We start from the raw sequence: 22,065 nt of genomic DNA, 5'->3' as shown, positions 1-22,065 counted from the left end.
GCTGGCCTAAGACTATCACTAATTAATTTGTACACAGTGAAGAAGGCGGCTAACAAGTGCTGCCATCTCGTGGCCTTAATGATAACACAATATTTTTAATGTCTGAAAATAGTGTGGGTTGGACAGACAAATTTTTTGGAGTTTATGGGATGAAAAACCTGAGTTTGGGGGAGAAAAAAACTCGCTTGCCCATGCCAGAGATCGACTAACTCGCATGTGGTGAGGATGTTTGCAAGGATAGAAAAATTAGAACTCCATGGTGAACACAGGAAGTTAAAGAGGTAGTGAAGGAAAAGAAGGAAGCATATCAAAAGTTTCTGTCAAATAAGTCAGCTTGTGCTCTTAGAGAATACAGAAACAAATGTAAGAAAGCTAAACACTGTGTAAAACTTGCTAAACAAAAGTCATGGGAGTACTTTGGCAAGAATATAGAAAATAAATATCAAGAATGTGGCAAAATATTCTGGAGGTTGTTGAAGAAGCTTAGGAATGGAGGAAAGAGTGCTGTAAAAGGAGTTAAAGATGATAAAGGTGACATGAAAACGGGAGATAAAGATATCCTTGAAGTATGGAGTAATTACTTTGAAAAACTGCTAAATGAAACTCAGTGATGACACCAGAGTGGTAAAAAACACTGACCAGGCATGCAGTCAGGAATACATATCCATACTTGAAGTAGAAAAAGCCATCAAAGGCTTGAAATGTTTAAAGGCAGCAGGAGTAGATGATATTTGACCAGAAATGCGGAAGTATGGTGGTATAAGTCTTACAGTGGCTGCATTGCATAGTTCAGAAAGCCTGGACAGAGGGATGAATTCCCAATGATTGGAGTAGAGCTCTAATAGTACCCATATATAAAGAGGGAAATAAAACTGAATGTGAGAATTACAGAGGTATTTCCCTAATAAGTGTTCCTGGCAAGATTTATGAAAGTATACTTGAGAAACGGTCGAGAAGAATTGTGGAAGAAAAGCTTGGTGAAGAACAAGCTGGATTCAGGCCAAATGGAAGTTGTCACGATCAGATCTTCACTTTAGAACAAATAGTCGAGAAAGAATGGGAAGATAACAAAGATCTGTATTTAAGTTTTGTCGATTTGGAAAAGGCATATGACAAGTGCCAAGAGAGAAGCTATTCAATATGCTACAGTTATATGGTGTCAATGAGGCATTTATTCAAGCAATACTTTAGTCTTTATTTGAGTTGTAAGTCAACAGTCAGAATTGAAGGAAGTACAGGAAGATGGTTTAATGTTAAATTTGGTGTGAGACAAGGATGTACATTATCCCCTCTGTTATTCATTATCTATATGGATCACATTATGAAGGAAAGTGGTATTAAACATGATATCAAAATTGGAGATGTTAATGTCAGCTCTTTGCTTTATGCGGATGATGTTATATTTCTAAATAAATCCGCTACAAGTCTACAAGATTCTCTGACTAAATTGAATAGCTGTTGTAATGAATATGGTATGAAAGTCAGTGATAAAAAAGACAAAGACAATGAAAATATGCAGAATCATTGAAAATGGGAACTGTGTTGTGAATGGAGAACCTGTGGAACAAGTAAAACATTTCAGTTACTTAGGCATGATTTTTACTGAAGATGGTAAATTAAATATAGAAATAGATAACAGAATCAACAAAGCTGGTATGGTAGGAAGTCAATTGAATAAATTCATATGGAATAAAAGAGAAATTAGTTTGAACACTAAATTACTGCATACAAGACGGTGTTCAAACCAGTTTTAACTTATGGATCTGAGAGCTGGGTCAGAAGTAAAACACTTGACCAAAGACTAGAGACCACAGATATTTGAATCCTGAGAAAGATTATAGGCGTGAACAGATGGTCAATGACAATATCATATTAAAAACGAGGATATTAGGAAAGAACTTGACAATGTCAGCATCCAGGAATGCGTTAGCAGAGCTAATCTCAGGTGGTATGGTCACTTAAACAGAATGGACGAAGAAAGATTAGCAAAACAAGTGTTCTCTGCTAGGTTGGCAGCAAAGTGACCCAGAGGAAGACCAAGATATAGGTGGATTGATACGGTACAAAGTGCCTTAGACGATAGAAATATAAGATCTGATAATGTTGGAGTCTTGACAAGTAACAGACTGATTTGGAGGAAAATTGTAGATAGGAAGTTAGTAATGATGCAATTTTTTTCATGTAGTACTATCATATCCTGTACACCCCTTGAAGGTACATGGCAGAAATTTGATCATGTACCACATTTTATTGCCAAGTATTATGAAAAATATATGTGGCTATGTTTCAGTCTATTAAATTTATTATTTAATTAATTTTATTTGGCTTGTTGTTTTACTGTTATCAGTTTCCAGTAAACATTAATTTCTATAAAAGAAGCTCCAATTATATCAAAGATTACAAATGGGGAATATTTGATAATATTTATATATGTCACATTTTATGCTTTAATAAATTAATTCTCTTATTTATCAAGCAACATCACAACAAAATATTTGTGATATAATTAAACACATTAATTTCTCATTCCTCTCCATTTATAATATAAAGCAGTTTCTTTTAATACTCTGTCATGAAATTTAACTTATCATTATAACTAAAAAAATTAATAAAAAGTACAAAAAGAATTTTTCAAAAATGGAAAAAAAAATCTTCATCATAGGTGTACAATTTTTTGTGAGTGGGAGTCAAAAAAAATTAAATCATTTAAAAAAAAAAAAAAAAAACTCAGCTAATGCCTTTTTATTCCCGTATACGGGAGTAGGGGAAATCATTTTTTAATTATCAATAATTATTTAATACTGATTAAATTAACTGGCATAATAATTATATTAAATTATTTTATAAAAATTTTGAAGCTATAAAAACATTTTGTAACTTATGTTTAAATTAAAATTTTCACTAAATTTTGCAGATATTTTGTAATGGGTATGAAGAGAATGCATGGAGTTAACGGTTTTCGAGTTCAAGAACTGAACTTAATTTTGGCAATATACATCAAGAAATTATCATTCTTTTACAATAGGGTGAAAGTGTACAGCCAAATTGTTTTTCTTTCCTGTACAAGGAGAACACTGTTATAGTTGAAGCCACAGTTTGAAGCATGTGTGCACATACACAGACATTGAGGAAGAAGCATAACTTGTAGTAACTGCTGCAAAGTCATTTTTGTTTGGTTGTTATGGAGATTGGAATTAAAATATAGTTTTCCTTTTAGATAGGGAAAGAATAAAAATTCAATGAAAGGGAATCAGAGACCTGTGAATATTTCTGAAAGTATGATAAAAAATCTAGAAGTTGGCCTCTAATATTATTTTAAAAGGATAAACAGTAGTGTACAGAGTGAAAAAAGGGAATTATTCCTCCAGTTACTTGCTTCCTTCAACCTGAATTTGTTCTGGGCAATACAGATGAAAGTGAAGACAGAACATTTTGTTTCAAGAGAAAAACATGTGGTTTCTTTTAAACTGTTCTTAATAATAGTGTGTATTATAGACTGCAGACAAGAATAAAGCTGTATTTTGAGAAGGAAGGGAAAAAAAAAAAAAAAACCTGAAATGTTTAAAAATATGACTAGGAATAAACTACCAGGAGGTAATTTATTCCTACATGCTCCATTGCATTACAATGCTTATATTACATGTAGCTTACAAGTACTGATTAACATTTCTATTTATATTTTTGTATCAATTTTCATATTTACATTTAGATTTTTATATATACATATATTAATACTATACAATATAATTCACATAATATCAGTATTTATGTTAGATCACAAGGACTGAAAGTTGATTTTATTAGCAAATTTAATTAATTAATTCTATATAATACTTTTCGATAAGTCTCTGTTTTGACACTGGCCACTTGTCTCTGGAAGTGATGACATGTTGTATTAGGGGCATCCGGATGGAGTCCAATAGCTGACAGTCGTAAAGTAGGTGGTCAACAGTCTGTTGAAGGTGTGAACTGCAGATGCATGATGATGATTCCAGGATATGGAATCTGTGTAGATAGTGTCTTAGTTTTCCGTGTGTCATTAGTAGCATGGTTAAACCTGGAGAAATGCCGTGTTTTTTCAGCCAGAGTCTGCTTCTGATGCTAGGAAAGAATTCTTTTGTTGTTGATCTGTTTTTTGATGATTTCCATTCTTCTTCCCACATGTTATCTTTTCTCTTCTGCAAGTGTCTTTATAGCAGATTTTGAGAATTTCTGGTAACTTGTTTCTAGCTGTTTCTTTAGCCAACTGATACACTCTCTCTCGTTTCCTGCTATTCCACTATGCACTTTCCCCCAGCAGAATTTGATTTCCCAACCCTCTAGAGTGAGACTGCAAACCAGATTTCTTGCCTGTTCTATTAATGCAATATGGTTGTTCTGGTTTTTTATGCCATCTATAGTGCTTCTACTATTACTGTAAATTGTTGCGGTCTTTTGCTGAGAGGTGTTGGGTTCTAATTCCTGGAGATGTAAGTGAATGAACCAAAGCAAGTTGTTCTGCTTGGTTGTTGGAACAGAGAGAATGCAGTCTAGAGCAGCGTTCTTGTATAATGGACTGTCTATTGTATGCAGTGAAAGAATAACTGACGTTCCTTTCGGTTTTGCTTCCATCAGTGTATATTTGGAATTTGTCACTTTCGGAGCTTTCCTTCTCATTAATATTTGTTTTCTTTACTGGGTGAAGCCATTTACTGTAGTGAAGCGGATGTTTGTAGCAATTGGATCGATGTTGTAACTTTTGATATATCTTCCAGAAGTGACTTCATATATATATAAGAGATAATTCCTGTATTTTCAGGCAGATTGGTGTTAGAGCTGCAATAACGCAAGCTGCCTTGAAAGATATTGTCCTGTATCCTTTAATTATGCATATGGCTATAAGGCATTGAACTCTGTTTAGTTTTTGTCATCTTATCTTTGATTTTAGAGTATGTTTCCAGGCAGGTGCAGCATAAGATATCAGTGGTAGTATAACACCGGTATATATCGTTTTCATTGGCCTAATCCTCACTTAATCCTTGCCGACTTAGCTAGGAGGTTTACTATTTGTAAGCTTTTTTTGGCAACATATGAGATGAACTGAAGGTGAATTTTTCGTCTATTGTTACTCCTAGGTATTTTAGCTCACTGGCTACCTCTAGAACTTCTCCGTTTAGGAAGACTGTTACAGGTTGTTTTGATTTTTTTCGTGAGATGTGGAGCACTTTAGACTTGGTGCTATTGAAGGTCTTACTCGCATGTCCACTCTGCAATTTTAAAGAGTTCTTCGTTGGCCGTAACTTCTAACTGAAAGCCGTCGCATCCCCGAATCATTATCATCGCATCATCGGTAAAGGCTATGACTTTTTGTTTCAGTAGTGACAGGAAGTCTTAAAAGCGAGTCATTCTGGATGTTCCAGAAACCTGGTCCACAGCAGGAACGGAACCTTGCAGACAGCCTTGTTTGACTTTTTTCGTTACAGTTGTAGTTTTTAGTGTCATAGTTGCTCTTCTGTCTGAAAAATAATTTTTTTTAAGGTAGAGTAAGTTTTTAGGGCATTTTACATCTATTAATTGATTGATTATGGCTGGCCACCACACAGCATTGAAGGCTCCTTGTACATCGAGTGAGATCAGCACTACGTCTTTTTTTTTTTTTTTTTTGCTGTAGACTGTGTTCTGTGAACCCTTTCACCTCCATAATTGCATCTACTGTGCTGAGGTCTAAATGCATATTGATTGCTGCTTGATAAGTTTCTTGAGCAGACGTAGTGCATTAATGGGTTTATTAGAAGTTTTTCTACTACCTTACCAGCAACGTTTATGAGGCTGATTAGTCTGTATTTATTAATTTCGTCGGATGTTTCTTTTCCTGGTTTGATTATAGGTATAATTTTTGAGGGTTTCCATATTGAAGGAAATCATCCTCTTTTTAGGCATTTGTTGTTAATTAACTGTTGTTATGAATTAGGGGAATTCGAGAAACACTGTTAAGAGTATGTCGCTGCTTATTCTGTCTTCTCCAGGAGTTTTTCTTGGATCCATTGATCTTAATATCGACGCTGTAAGTTCTTTTTCTGTAAGTCTGCGGATTTCTTCATCTGTTGTTTCATCATCATTGGGAATAAACTTCTCTATCATAATAGTTGTAGTTTCTGTTAAGTTTTTAGTGTAGGTGTCGCCTGTTTTCTTGATAGTATAGGTGTTGTCTTGTTCTCGCTTGCTGCTAATTTATATATGCAATTCCAAGGATTCAATACGGTTGAAACTGTACAAATCCATGATTCTGTTTTCACGTTTGTAATTTTGGACTGATAGCTGTATTTGGCTTTATAGTAGTTCTATCTTCTGCTCTCTCTATTAAATCTTGGTTATTGTATGTTCTTTGGTATAGTCGTCTGAGTGCGTTGACACGTTTTCTTAGGAATGTTAGTTCATCGTTCCACCACGGTACTGATTTTCTTCCATCGATGTTTATCTTCTTGGTTGTTCTGAGGGTTTGATTGCTGGATTTTTTCAGATCTGATGAAAGTGCAAAAGCAAGGAAGTCTATATCAGTTTGTGCTGATGCCCAGATGGCTAGGTTTTTGTCTAAGCTGAGCTGTTTTTCACTGTTCGCATTAAAGTGATGTTCTGAGATTAAGCGTGAAAATTCTCTTTTTAATGCTTTTATAAATTTCTCTAGGTTGGCTTTATTGGTGAAGTATTTGATGTTAATGAGATGGTGTCTATTCCGTTTAAATTTTTGTTACTGATAATGAAACTTATTATGCGATGGTCAGAAGAGCTTTCTTCTTCGTATTTCCATTCAGAAACCCAGGTTATAATAGCATTGTTTGCCATTGTTAGATCGATGAAGCTGCTTCCTCTGGTATTTTCGAATGATGGAGTGCTACAGTTGTTGTTTAGTATGTGTAGGGAATTTGATACTATGAACTCTTCCAAATTTTTACCTCTATTGTTTGTGTTCTTATTAAACCGTAAAACTGAATGGGCGTTGCTATCTATTCCAATAATTAAGCCGTGGTTGATGGTAAAATGTGTGTGCGTGTGAATGAGAGAGAGAGACAGAAAGAATGTACAGCTCTTCTGAAATCATTTTAAAAAATTTTACATAAAATAATTATATCTGTACATTTGTTATATTAATTAAGCTTTTTTTGTGGATTACAGTTCTCTTGTCTTATTTATGAGAAAAAAAGTAACTGAATGTAATACATGAGATTTATTTTAAGATCTAGGGAAAATAATATAAAGTAAATAAATTTAGATACAGGAAAGAATCCAAAAAATAAAATTCTCATAGTATGAACATTTTAAGGCATGGAAAAACACACATAGGAAAAATACTGAATTATATATATGTATATATTATATATTAAACAAAACTGTTTTAGATTCTCTCAGTAAATTCTTGTAGTAACATCGCGATTTTCAAGATCAATAAAATGCTCAATTTTACAATCCTTCAAATATGAAAGACACATGTTTTCCATTTTGTTTGTATGATATACTAACTTACCCATTATCTGAACCCTTTAGAAGTTGTTGATACACAAAATGAACATCACAGGGCAGATGCAACTCTTGTACCTCTGATAACTAACAAAGGAAAAGTGAAAACAACCAAACCTTAAAGATTGAATGGCAAGATCTGAAGAAAACAATGACAGACCTTGGCCAAGGAAGAATATTCTGCAGTTCTCTGCAAGATAGAAAAATAAGAACTAACTGTTAGAATTAAGCAATAGCCCAGAGCAAAGAACTTATAAAATTCTTCAAAAGTAAATCAACAAATGTGCTTAGAGAAAATTAAGTTATGTTATATGAGTAGCAGTGTGCTTTAAGAGAAAAAGATTAATGAGAGAAGACTTCCATAAAAAGTATGAAATGACAGACTTCTGAAAACTTCTGCCTCAATTTCCAATCTTCACATTCTCATGATGCACAAGATTACTACATATCCACCTAAAGAAGAGACAAGACAACCAAACTATATTCTATATTGGCTTAAACCCAAAATATAATGGTACATCATGATCAAATGTGAAAAGAACTGGGAAAGTAAACAAGTACCAGTAGGTTTTCATGGGGACCAGAGTGAATAGTAAAAAGTCAGCTACTGGAACATCATCAAGCTCAATGAAGGCAGGCAACATCAATAATATGAATTAAAAAAAGAGAAAAGGGGTGAAACTAATATTAAAGAAGAATTCCAATACTGTCATATTGTCACAACTGCTGTTAAGAGATGGTTAGATACATCTAAATAATAATTCTAAGATGTTAAGAATGGTTATCAGGAAAGAGAGTTGCAGAATTTGAAATGGCAGGGAACTTAAAAGAGTGATTTGGCATCTTTCAAAACAGAGAATTGGACAATGACTTATTTGTGCCTATTGTCTAATAGAAACCTCTACTAAGGAAAAAGAGACATTCATCAAGTCATTAGAGAGGGGGGGGGGGGAAGAGAGAGAGAGAGAGAGCACCGGACATAAAGAAAAAAAAGTTGTTCCTCTTGGACACCTAAAGAGAGTAGCATATGAATCTCAGGCATAGAGTTTTCTAAAAAGTTGAAATAGTGATTAGCATCATTATGTTCCAACATAAAGATGTGCATAAATTAATATGGGAAGAACACACCAAAAACCCAAAAAGTTTTATTCACCACATTATTCTTGATACGTGGATACATTCACACTGGTTCAGGCTATAAAAGTATGTAGGGGATTTGAAACTCAAAATGAATACTAATCAGTTTTCAGTAGTATAATAATAAATATCATTTTGGAAAAAAAAGTCCCATAGCATTAACTTTGTGGCAAAATCTGAAGAAATGTTGCTTCAGTTGTTGATCCATAAGTTAAAATTGGTTTGAACATTATCTTATATAGAACTAGGTTAGTGTTTTGACTAATTCCTCTCTTATCTACTCTATAATATAAAATGATAAGGCTTTTTTTATGTAACATTTTTTGTCGAGTTATTTGAAACATTTTGAAACTCAGGGCTACCCTGAGTGATGAGTCTTCAAAATTCAAGTCATCAGAATTCAAGAAGAACAGGCCTACCAGTCCAGAACTCAGGGGGTTGGGCAGCGTGGGTGCCGGGGGGAGAACCCCCCCCCCCCCTTCAAGTCAAGGATTCAAGGAGAACCGGCCTACCAGTCCGGAACTCGGGCACTGTAGGCGCAGAAAACACCCTTTCGAGTTTTCAAATTTCGAGTCATCAGAATTCAAGGAGAACCGGCCTATCAGTCCGGAAGTGGGGCCTGAATTTAGGCCTAGCGTGCCTTGTTCTGACATGCTAGGCCTCAGATGTCATCGTTGATCGTTTAAGAGGACGTCCTGGTTTTCTTTTTCCTAATTGCTTGTACCTTAAGGCATGTTTTGGTAATCTTCCTATTTTCATTCTTTGAACGTGTTCCATCCATTTATGTTTATATTTTTTAATTTTTTCTATTACTGATTCTTGATTTAATTCTTTCATAATTTCTCCGTTTCTTTTGTGATCAAATAGAGTATACTTTGCAGTTTTTCTCATAAACTTCATTTCTGCTATTATTAACCTTTGTTTGTCATTTTGTTTTATTGTCCAGATTTCACTTCCATACAATAAGACTGGTAGTGCTAATGTATTGTATATTTTTAGTCTGGTTTGTTTTTGAACTAGGTTTGATTTAATACAGAGTTAATTACACCTATTATTTTTAAATATTTTGCAATTTTTACATTTAAAAATAATAGTAAAATATAGTAAAAATGATGCGATTAAAAAGAAACTCAGGCATAGCTAATCTAAGGCAAAATAGTCAGAATGGCAAACTCGTTATTCAAGGCCAGAATGGAAGGAAAAGACCCTGACAATATTGAAGACCTTAAAATAAAGTTTACTCTGCAAGAAATCAACAGGAAGCTAGTGGAAGTAATATCTGTAATACTATCATTATTCTATGCATTCCTTGAGGGTATATATCAAGAATTGCTAATTATGATGATTCTTTAAAAAAAAATAAAAATAAAAGAATCGAGAGTTGTTATATTTTTTGAAAACAAATAAACTGTACCCGGCTTTTGAGAAACAGAATGTTGTGTTTTTGAAACCCAATATATTCAGAATGTGGTTGAATCTAATTATAGCAATCACAATCATATTCTTGGTTTAATCCTTTGTAAGTGCAAGCAAAAAAGGTTTGAGTATGAAGTATCTTCATGACTGGGCTATTTGTATGTAGAGCCTAATGACCATATTAATTGCAAAATGCACATCCTTTAGAGATTGTATAATGATATGCATTATGGGAAGAACCACTATCCAATCTGGTTTCAACTTTTATTGAGGTCTCATCAGTGGGAGACAGACCCAGAATGGATACCAAGGTTGAATAATGCAGATCATATACTTCCCATAAAAAAAAAGTAGTAAAAATGGTATCCATTCTGGGTCCCACTGACAAGACCTCAATAAATGTTGAAAGCAGTTTGGGTAATGGACCTTCCCATAATGCACAGCATTATACAAGCCATGTTCAAAAAAAAAAAAAAAAAAAAAAAAAAAAAAAAAAAAAAAAACCGACCTTTTTTCCTATGAAGACTTTATTGCTTATTTTACGACATTTTAAGCACTGTCCACTTCAAAGTAGTCCCCCTCTACTGGCGATACATCATTCTCACGTTTCTTCCATTGTTGGAATGCTTCCTAGAATGCACTTTCTGTGATGCCGTGCAGTTTGCTTATCGGAATCTCCTCTATGGTTTGGAAATGACATCCTTTCAAAGTGGTTTAAGTTTGGGAAACAGGAAAAAGTCTGAAGAATAGGGTGGATATGGCATAACGCAGGTCTCATGTTCTGATGTCTGATTGATGTGGTGCAACATCCAAGTCTGGTTTTCAAAAAATCAGGCATCTTCCTGCACACAGAATCTCTCAAACGCACTAAAACTTCCTGGTACAACTTTTTGTTTGCCATCTGACCATGTGGTGCAAATTCATAATGCCTTTCCAATAAAAAAAACACAATCAACATCACCTTGATTATTGACCGATTCATCCATGCTTTTTTGGTCGAGGAGACCCTTTCCCTACCCACTGTGACAATTGCATCATCTTGGTTTCAACATCATAGCCATAAATCCATGTCTAAATTTTTACCAAGTTTGCAGCAAAATTTCACTCACACACATTGTGATTCATCACTTTGTCACTAATCCAACGAACCTGGCAGAGAACACTTGTTTTGCTAATTTTTCTTCTCTGCTAACACATTCTTGGATACTAACAATGTCAAGTTCTTTCCGAACATCCTTGTATTTAATACGTTATTGCCACTAATGCTATCTGTTCATGCCCCTAATCTTTCTCAGGACTCTCATATCTGTGGTATTTGGTTAAAGGTTTTATTTCTAACCCAGCTCACAGATCCATAAGTTAAAATTGGTTTAAACACTGTCTTGAATACAGCTGATTTAGTGTTTTGACTAATTTCTCTCTTATTCCATATAAATTTATTCATTTGACTTCCTAACATACAGCTTTGTTGATTCTGTTATCTATTTCCATATTTAATTTACCGTCTTCACTAAAAATTGTGCTAAGCAGCTGAAATGTTTTACTTGTTCTATAGGTTCTCCATTCACAATGAAGTTGATATTTTCAATGTTTTCTGCCTGTTTTCATTGTCTTTATCTTGCTATTGCTGATTTTCATACCAAATTTATTACAACAGTTATTCGATTAGTCAGGGAATCTTGCAGACTTATAGCGGATTTATTTAGAAGTATAACATCACCGCATAAAGTATAGAGCTGACATTAACATCTACAATTTTGATATCATGTTTAATATCACTTTCCTTCATAATGTGATCCATATAGATAATGAATAACAGAGGGGGGATAATGTACATCCTAGTCTGACACCAGAATTAACATTAAACATATCTTCCTATACTTCCTTCAATTCTAACTGCTGCCTTAACAATTCAAATAAAGACTAAGTATTGCTTGATATAATGCCCCAATGACACCATATAACTGTAGCGTTTTGAATAGCATTTCCCTTGGCACACTGTCATATACCTATTGCAGTTCTACAAAACTTAAATACAATTTTTTTTATATTACCACGATTTCTCAACTATTAATCATAAAGTAAAACTCTGATCCTGAGAGCCACTATTTAGCCTGAATCCAGCTTGTTCTTCACCAAGCTTCCTTTCTACAATCCATCTCAAATTTCTCAACTTTTTCTATACTTGTATAAACCTTACCAGGAAACTCAGTAGGTAAATATCTGTAATACTCACATTTAGTTTTATTTCTGTTTTTGTATATGGGTGCCATTAGAGCTCTACTCGAATCATCTGGAAGTTGTCCCTATGTCCAGGCCTTCTGAATTATGCAGTGCCGCCTCTGAAAGACTTTTACACCTCCATACTTGGGCATTTCTAGTTGAATATCATCTACTCCTGCTGCCTATCCAAATTTCAGGTTTTGGATGGCTTTTTCTACATCAAGTATGGATTTCTGATTGCATGCCTGTTGAGCATTTTTTTACCACTGTGCTGTCACTGCTTGTTTCATTTAGCAATTTTTCGAAACAATTGCTCCATACATAAAGGATGTCTTTTTCTCCAGTTTTTATGTCACCTTTATCATCTCTAATTCCTTTTACACTTTTTTTCTTTCATTTTTTTATGTTCTTGTCAAAGTCTTCCCTTGACTTTTGTTTAGCTAGTTTTACATGGTGTTTAGCTTTCTTACATTTGTCTCTGTATTCTCTAAGAGCACAAATTGACTTATTTGCTAGGAACTTTCAATATGCTTTCTTCTTTTCCTTCACTGCCTTTCTATCCTGTGTCCATGGTGGACACATGGAGTTCTGATTTTTCTATCCTTGCAGACAACCTCAACACATGCCTCTCTGGCTGAATCAATCAATGTTTTCTTCAGGGCTTGCCACTGAATCTCCAAGGTTTGGTTCCTGTTCTCAAACTCTTTCATTTTTTCTTCAATCATGTTTGTGTATTTTAGTCGACAGTTCACATCTCATAGCTGCTCAACTTTTATTTGCTTTAAAACTTTCTTACATGTTCTTCTTTTCAATATGAAATTCAGTTTTATCCTGCTCAAGACTAAATGGTGATCACTTCCAATTTCAAATCTTCTGTACACTCTAGTGTCCTGCACCAGGGAGAAAACATCACTATCAACAATAATAAAGTCAATGAGACTTTTCTTATTCCTTGCCTCTTCTCTCCATGTAAATTTGTGCACATTTTTATGATGGAACATGGTGTTAGTAATAACCTGTCCATGTCCTGAACAGAAATCCAATAGGTATTTGCCATTATTATTAGCTTTGCTCTTTTCTCCAAATTTTCCCAAAATATTTTTGTATGTCTCACAATCATTTCCTACTCTGCTATTTAGATCCCCAACAAGGAAAAACTTTTCCTTTTTCATTTTGTCAGTTGCTTTCTCTAAAGCCTCAAAAAAATTCCCCCACTTCAACCCTAGTAGAACCTTCTGTGGGACCATACTCGCATATAAGTCTCATTGTCCAGTTCCCCATTCTGATATTTGTCCACATTACTCTACTTGATATTGCCTGCCATTCAAGAAGATTAGCATCGTATTTAGTGTTGGATACTATAGCTACTCCTTCTTTTCCCTGACTGTTATTGCCTGAATATAACATTTTGTATTTATTGTTTAGAAAGATCTCACCAGTGCATTATGGGATACCAAGGCAATTGATGTGAAGTCATTAGCCTGTGTATACAAGTAGCCCAGTCATGAAAATACTTTCACACACAAATTTTATTTGCTTAATTTCACAGCATCTTTAATATATAGTTTAACTAAAAAAAACTTTCAAAATATATCAAACACACGCACTATAATAATTAATGAAGCATGTTATCCCAATTGCCATAAATGCTCACAAATGCTGTTGACACACACTCAATGTGTGTGTTGACTGCACTTTAAATTGCAATTCTTCTTAGTCTGTTTTGTTACAAGTTGATATTAAGCTTAACTTGGATGAAAAAATGCTGAACCCCCCCTCCCCCCTAGAATTTTTTTAAAAAATTTCCTTAGCCATTTCCAAATGAAATATTTATCCTATACAACAGGATGACATCTATGTTAGTAATGTTTTGTAATTACTGTATTTAATCAGCAGCAATGTAACTCACTTACTCACTGTCACAGACACACACACAGTTTTGTTTATGTATAAGAAAGACCAGGCAACAAAGATAAAAATTAAAATATCCAAATGATATTTTTCACTATGAAATTTATAAATACAGTAATTTACCTAATATTTTCTACTCGAATTGAATGGCAAAATTCAGAAAACACACGATCTTCAACAGTATTCATAGATTCCTTTACTTCTTGAATTTTTGATTCTCTAGATTTCATTTTTTCTTCAATATCTTGTATTCGAGGCTGCATAAGAAAAACAAATAAATGAAAAAAGAAAGAGAGAGGATGCCATTTTCTCTCACACACACACACAGAGAGAGAGATGGGGCGGGGGGAGGTGATATAAAGAATAAAAATGAAATTGCTATAAATAATAATGCAATTACTTATTAATCCTTTCTGCTAATAAGGAAAATAGGAAAGATTATATTATCTTATTCTCTTACGATATGTAGATACATTAATTACAAAGGGAGATACAATTTAAGTTCAGCTTGCATTTTAATTAAATCCAAAATAAAAAAACCTGCTCAATGAAAACTATTAACAATTTTGTTATAAGTTACTATACAACAAAAATAAAGCAATGTACTTACATTTATAAACAAAATTTCCATATAGCTAAAACTGTGCAATAAGGAATGCTATTCTCAAGAATTAGGACTGAAAAATTCGCCTGGCATGTAGTGTCAGGTTTGATCCTGAAAATAAGAATCAAACTTTGACGATGCAATGGCAGACTGAAGAAAACACTCACTGATTTAGCAACAAAGGTATGAGATTATTCGCAAGGATAAAAAATTAAGAAGTTCATGGTAAAGTCAGGAAAAGTATTATTTTCCTGACTATATCAGAAGTTCCTAGTTAGTAATTTAGCTTGGGCTCTGAGAGAACACAAAGAAAACAAAAAGTAAAGCACCGTGTAAAAGCAGCTAAGAGAAAGTCATGTAAAAACTGGTAAGAATACAGAAGATAAATATCAGGAAGGTCAAAATGTTTTGACAGCTATGAAAAATCATCAAAAACATGAAATGTGGAAAGGTAGCTGGAATGAATGATATTCAACTAGAAATGCTGATATATGGATTTATATAAGTTTTGCAGTGGCTGCAGTGCATAATTCAGAAGGAATGAGCAGAAGGTTGAATTCATAACTGCAATAGAGTTCTTGAATCACCTACACAAAAAGAGAAAAAAAAAAAAAAACAATGTGAGAATTACAGATGAATTTCCCTACCAAATGTTTCAGATAAGATTTATGCAAGCATACTGGAGAGGAGGCTAAGAAAAATTGTGGAAAGAAAACTTAAACAACAACAAGCTGGGTTCGGGCAAACAGGGGTTGTCAGGATTCATAATTTCACTTTAAGACAAATAGTTGAGAATCACTGGAATATAATAATATCTCTTAAGTTTTTGTAGATCTGGAAAATGTGCAACCAGGTGTCAAGCGTAAAGCAGTTCACCATGCTACAATTAAATTAAAGATGCCAAGAAATAATATTCTTTTTTAATTCTTTATCCTAGTGTAAGCAAACAAAGTCTGCAAGTGAAGAACAACAACTTGATATCAATTGCCTTAGTATCCCATAATGCAATGCATCATGGGAAGGGGTACTACCCAGGCTGGTTTCAACCTTTATTGAGATGAAAAAGTAAAGGGTTGCTCGTTCTAGGCTTACATTAATTTTGATAATTTTTCATGGAACACCTGTGTTCCATGGAACATAGTTTGGGAAACGCTGATGTATATGATACTACTACTCCAGCACAATCTAGATTTCATTATTTCCAGCTTCTTTCCACCAATTTTCTTCCAAACTGACCTGTGATTTGCAGATCTTCAAAAGGTCACCTTTCAGATTTTACTTTTTTCTAACATTTCCATGTATCTAGCTTCTACTGATGCGAGCTCAATAATGATCAAAATTGCTCAGAGTAATGCTTCTCACTATAATGCATGGCATTACACATTCCTGAGAAGGGGGAGAAGATGTTAGAAATAATCTATAGGATACATACTCAGTGGGTGATAAAAGGATAAAAAAAAATCTGAGAACTACATTCTAGAAACCAAAAATGGTAATATTTCAAGCCATTTGGGGCTTCTAAATAAGCATAATTATGGTGGTTTCACAATGAGCAATGAAAATAACCTAAAAACCTTCACAAATAAATACATGACAATACAATTCAAACAATCAGAGATGCTATTCACTTGGTAAACAATGCCACAGACTGGTTTCATGTGACTGCAATAAAACAAGTACAGTATTTTATTATGTTTGTACATAATAGAATTTTTTTTTTTCTGGAATCAGCTTTATTCTGTTTTTCACTCACAATAAACAAGTAATACAAAATAAAATAAACTGAAAAGAAAAAAATTTACCTCAAAAGATTCTAGTTCTTTTTCTAATGAACTAATTTCCCGTTCAAGAGTAGCTATAACTCTCTTTTCCTAGAAGAGAACAAAACATAGATAAAAATTATAAATTTACTAAAATACCATATCTAATTAAAAAAAAAAAAAAATGCATGACTAGTACAGTTATCCAGTAAGATTAGATATGCTAATTTCATGGATAGTAACAAGAGAGAGACAAATCGATTAGAATTGCTTTATGCAACACTGGATATTACAGATTTTCTGTTTGTGGTTACTAAATAATAGATATAATAAAACTTGTTTCAATCAACAGTAGTTAATTGTGCAGCCTTTTAAAAATGAAATTCCCATATAGTGCCATCTGAATATTCTACATTTTTAAACTGAATTTTTCAACAAAATAACTATCCATTATCAATTAAATGAAATAAATCATAATGGAATAAAACCTCAATAAAGGTTGAAACTGGTCTGGGTAGTGGCTCCTCCCATAATACATAACATTAAACACGTCCAAAAGAGCGTGTGCTTGGCATTATGGAACATTAAGACAATTGATGTGAAGTTATTTGCTTCTATATACAAGTCGCCCAATTCTGAAGATACTTTGCATGCAAACTTTCTTTGATTACACTTGGATAAAGATTAAACTGCAAATATAATTTCTTGGTATCCTTTTAATTTATAGTCTAACCAAGTGAGAAAACTTTCAATAGCAGCAGTATGGGATACTTCTTGCCACTTGAAACTAGTACCTTGAGCTAAGAGTTCTGGAGCCTAAGAAAGCTATTGATATAATCTGTTTATTTAAGGAAAGGCTAGAGATATATATCAGCTTTCAGAAAATAATTAAAACTTTGGTTATAGGAATATGTTTTGAAAGACAAAACTCTTGATATGTAGTTAGATGATTAGTTTTATCAGTTTCACAGCTAATAAACCAACTATATGAAGGATAACAATTCACTAAAGATTACTGTTGATGGTATTTCTTCAGGAATGGGAAACTAAAAAAAATAAATAAATAAATAAAATAATGTTCTGAGTTTCGATTCAAGCTCAGGGATTTTAGAAAAATACTGATTTTGGGTTCACTTTTATCATCTTTTCTGGTTTTTTTTTTTTTCTCCCCTTTATCGATTTAAATTTATACACATTGGTTTCAATTTGGGTTTTAGTTTTAATTACAGTTTTCAGATTTCTATTTTTTTTTTAATTTATATATTTATCTATTATGAACTGATTCTGCATTCACATTTGAAATAAAATAGCTGTGCTACTACATATGCTTACTAAAATTCAACCAGATGTGACCCTTGTACATTTACATAACTTGCATGTTTTTAGTAAACTCTTTTTTCCATTAGTTCACCAACAGCAGAAAATCTACCTAGTTACATTGGTGTACTGGTTAGAAAGATGGTCACCATCTTTCACAGGTTCGAAAAAACACAAAGAGGAGTACCATCGTGACTACCAAAACTGTTTACTAGGTGATCAGTTGCACACCACATTTTGGTAGTGGTGAGTGCTAAATTAATGCCAGAAATGCAGGATTACATTCCACTCTTTGATGGCTTGAAAGAGGATCCCATAAGACCCAATGACTAATGTTACATGGGAAGTGGGGTAATTGTATTTTTCTCATGTAATTATAGGCTTATCTCTCTATTTTGGTTTAAATTGATATTTTTTACATACATACATCTTCAAGGTCCACCTTTCCTAATTGGGTTGTAGGGACAGCAGCTACAAGAGGAACTTCTAATGGTCACGATCCTCTGCCACCAAGCTCAGGTGTTTTGGTGGGATTCCCAAACGTGTCTACCTTTTGGATATAATCTATCCAGCGAGTCCTTGGCCTTCCACGTGGCCTCCCACCCTCTGGCTTGGCAAACAGGGCCTGCTGAGGAAGCCTCTCTTGTGGCATTCTGACCAGGTGCCCATACCAACATAACTGTGATCTCTCAACACGGAGAAGCAGCAGTTTGAGTATTGAGGGTTTCCCGAATTGCCTTCTGACTCTGTCGAGTCGTGTCAGCCCTGCAATCCCTCGAAGGAACCTCATTTCAGCTGCTTGGATTCGTGTCTGCATTCTTTCGGTCATTACCCAACTCTCATGACCATAAGTGAAGATGGGGACATAGAGACTGTATTGAAGACAGCCAGCTTTACCTTCTGGTTTAACTCCCACTTCAATACTGCCGAACGGCCAAACTCCCGCAATATTGCACTTGCTGAGCCAATTCGAGTATCTAACTCTACGTCCCACTTTCCATCACTCATGAATATGGACCCAAGGTATTTAAACTTCTCCACTTACCTCAGTGGGACTCCACTCACATGTAGAGTGCACTGAGATGGTTGTCTTGAGACCACAAATGTTTCAGTTTTGGCCACACTGATCTTCATTCCGGCTTCTGCACAAACAGCTACAAACCTATCCAGGGTCCGCTGGAGGACATCTGTGGAAGAGCTAAGCAGAACTAGGTCATCTGCAAAAAGCAAACGTCCAATGCTACATCTACCAATTCTGACACACTCACTGCCCCGACTGCACCTATCAATCCAGTCCATAAATTTTATGAAAAGGATGGGTGACAGAACACACCCTTGGCAGAGGCCAACAGAGACTATGAAAGATTCAGACTTTGTGCTGTTTACCCTGACACAAAACTCTGGGCATTAATACAGGGACTTGATGGCAGCTAATAGTGGGCCATCCACTCCATACTCCTGTACTACCTGCCAAAGCTTATCCCGAGGAACTCGGTCATATGCCTTCTCCATGTCTACAAAAACATGTGTAGACATTCTTGACATATTCCCAAGATTTCTCAAAGACTTGCCATAAAGTGAAGATTTGGTCAGTTGTGTTTCTACCAGTATGAAAGCCATACTGTTCTTCATGGAACTTTGACTCAACTATGCTCCTGCACTTTCTTTCCAAGCACCTAGCATACACTTTCCCAGGCATGCTGAGCAGAGAGATGCCACGATAGTTGCTGCAATCCCTCTGGTCTCCCTTCTTGACGACTGGTATTATTATGCCTGTCTGCCATTGCTTTGGTGCTCGCCCAGATATCCAAGCAGCCTGACACACTCCAGTAAGCCAGAGAACACCGTCTTGATTTAAGGCTTTTAGCATTTCGGGCCGAATTTCATCATCACCAGCAGCCTTGCCCAATTTTAGCAATTTTATTGTTAAATGGACCTCTTCTGCTGTGAGACTAGTCATCACCCCGATCTGCACCTCTTGGATGTCCACAACCGCTGGGCCACCTGGGTTAAGGAGGCTCTCAAAGTATTCCCTCCATCTGTGGAGGATATCCTTCTCGGTTGTTAAAAGTGCACTATCAGAGGCCTTAATTGCCCTTGCTGTGCACGATTTCCTCCCTCGAAGGCAACGGATGGTCTGCCAGAATACTCTGTTTGCATTTGCATAGGATGAGTCTAATCTTTCTCCAAAGGATTCCCAAGCCTTCTGCTTTTTGCTGTCTTTACTGCCTCAGCATACCGGAAACGCATCTCAGGTGACCTGACCCTAAGCTATGTAAGGTAGGCCTCCTTTTTTGCCCAGACAGCTTGTTGGACTTCTTGGTTCCACCAAGGTGTCCTTTTCTCACTGCCCTTCGCCACGCCGAGCCACTTTCTGCTACAGCATGAGAGTGCAGAGGAAGTGACATCTGTTCTGAACAGCTCCCACTCCTCCTCAACATCTGCAGTATGCTTGGGAATCTCTTTGAACCTGGAAAAAATGCCATCTGTAAAATTCTTCCTAACAGCCTCATTTTCCAGTGCTTCCCATTTCACACGGTATAGCTGCTTAGGCCTACCAGCGTTGGTGGTAGCATCTGATTTCTGAAACCATAGAGTGCAGACAACAAGGTGGTGGTCAGTTGACAGTTCTGCCCCTCTCCTCACACGAACGTCCAACACTGAGGAAAATAGGTCTGCTGAGACTATAAAGAAGTCAATCAGAGAACTTTGTCCAAGTGTATCCCTGTACCAGGTATACTTATGGACTTCTTGGTGCTGAAAGAAGGTATTCATTATGGACAAGCTGTTAGTACAGCAGAAGTCCAATAATTTCAACCCATTCGCGTTAAGGTCAGGGTCGCCATTCCTCCCAACCACACCCCTCCACGTCTGGTCATCTGTTCCAACATGTGCATTGAAGTCATCCATTAGCAGGACTGATTCCATGTCTGCCACCCTGTCAAAAGCAGCAAAAACTTCCTCTAGGAAGGCAGAGTATTCTGACTCCAGATTAGGTGCATAGGCTTGCACCACAGCCAAGTCATGGTTTTTCATCTGGAGCCTTAACACGCACACCCATCTCCCAATGGGATCCACTGAACAACACAGTCTGACAGCCAGGGAGCTTGTGAGTATCCCCACACTCGCCTGAGCAGACATTGTCGGGCTCACAGCAGAGTAGTAGAGCTTCCACCCCTCATCCAGGTCGACAGTTCCAGAGCATCTCCTCTTGGTCAAAGAAAGACTGACTAAGTCTAGCCGGTAGCGCTTGGCTTCCATGGCCAGCTCCAACTCCTTCCCTGTCAAAGAGATGTTCCAGTTGCCTAAAGCCATTGCCATTGACGTCCTTTTGCAGAACCCTTTCTTTGTGCTGCCCCTAAACACCTCCCCAAACAGGTAGCAGGCCCATTGATGGAGTTTCCTCTTGCAGAGTGCTGAGGAGTGGTGTCTAAGGGAAACTGTAACATATTTTTCGAATGGGTCCTTCTGCCTAAAACCCGAACGCGTCCGTTGGTAACTCAAGCACTGGATGATGCAGTATGACCATTTTTTGGTGACCTGACCATGTTACAGTGTTTGGTAATGTCTTGTTAGCACAAGACAAAATGACACAGCAAAATAGGAAAGATTCCCCCTTAAATACTCTAATAGCATTTGGGGGAAGGAGCAAGAGAAGAAAGAAAAAAAGCAAGGAAGGAAGAGGAGGGACCAGTCTACAGATAACAGATGTATATTACATGAAGTAAGGCATGATCCAGCATCAGGTACCTCAGGATTGCAACACCCGTACTCACTAAAGTGAACCCCTGATATTTTTTATCAATTTAAATTCAGATTCAAGTTATTTATTCGTTATTATTATTTTTTTCCCATTTTTATTTTTTTTTAAATATCAGTCCAAGATTTAAGTCACGAACTGATGAGTTCAAGAAATGTCCAAGAAAAATATCAATTTATTAGTTTATGGATTCAAATTAAATTTGTTTTCCCCATCTGTATTTCCTATATTATTATTCTAAAAATAGTTCTTCCAAAATTCATGTTTTGAAAGGTTGTATATAGGAATCATATTGGAGGTTTAATGGAATATTGACAGCACCAGGAAAGATTAAAAACTATTTTTAATGCTTTCAATATTTTGTCTTAGTTGCTGATACATCTTCAGGGATAAAAGATAACACACACACGCACAGGCAGCACAACACTGAACGAAACGCATGG

The 22,065-nt window shown here is 35.5% G+C and overlaps 1 protein-coding gene across 1 annotated transcript in view; it reads right to left on the bottom strand.

Annotated features, from left to right (window-relative positions):
- SMC1 (structural maintenance of chromosomes 1) overlaps nt 1-22,065 on the bottom strand; it is a 551,991-nt gene that overhangs the window by 245,184 nt on the left and 284,742 nt on the right. The window contains exons 16-17 of the mRNA XM_090412308.1: nt 16,588-16,656; nt 14,305-14,438 (exon numbers count right to left, since the gene is read on the bottom strand). Coding sequence (XP_090268434.1) covers nt 14,305-14,438; nt 16,588-16,656 — 203 coding nt within the window. The remainder of the gene's footprint in view (nt 1-14,304; nt 14,439-16,587; nt 16,657-22,065) is intronic.

The sequence above is a fragment of the Typopeltis vanoorti genome, chromosome 2 (assembly GCF_054136105.1).
Source record: "Typopeltis vanoorti isolate ZY-2024b chromosome 2, IOZ_Tvanoo_1.0, whole genome shotgun sequence".
NCBI lineage: Eukaryota > Metazoa > Arthropoda > Arachnida > Uropygi > Thelyphonidae > Typopeltis > Typopeltis vanoorti.
This window is presented reverse-complemented; position numbering and strand designations above follow the sequence as displayed.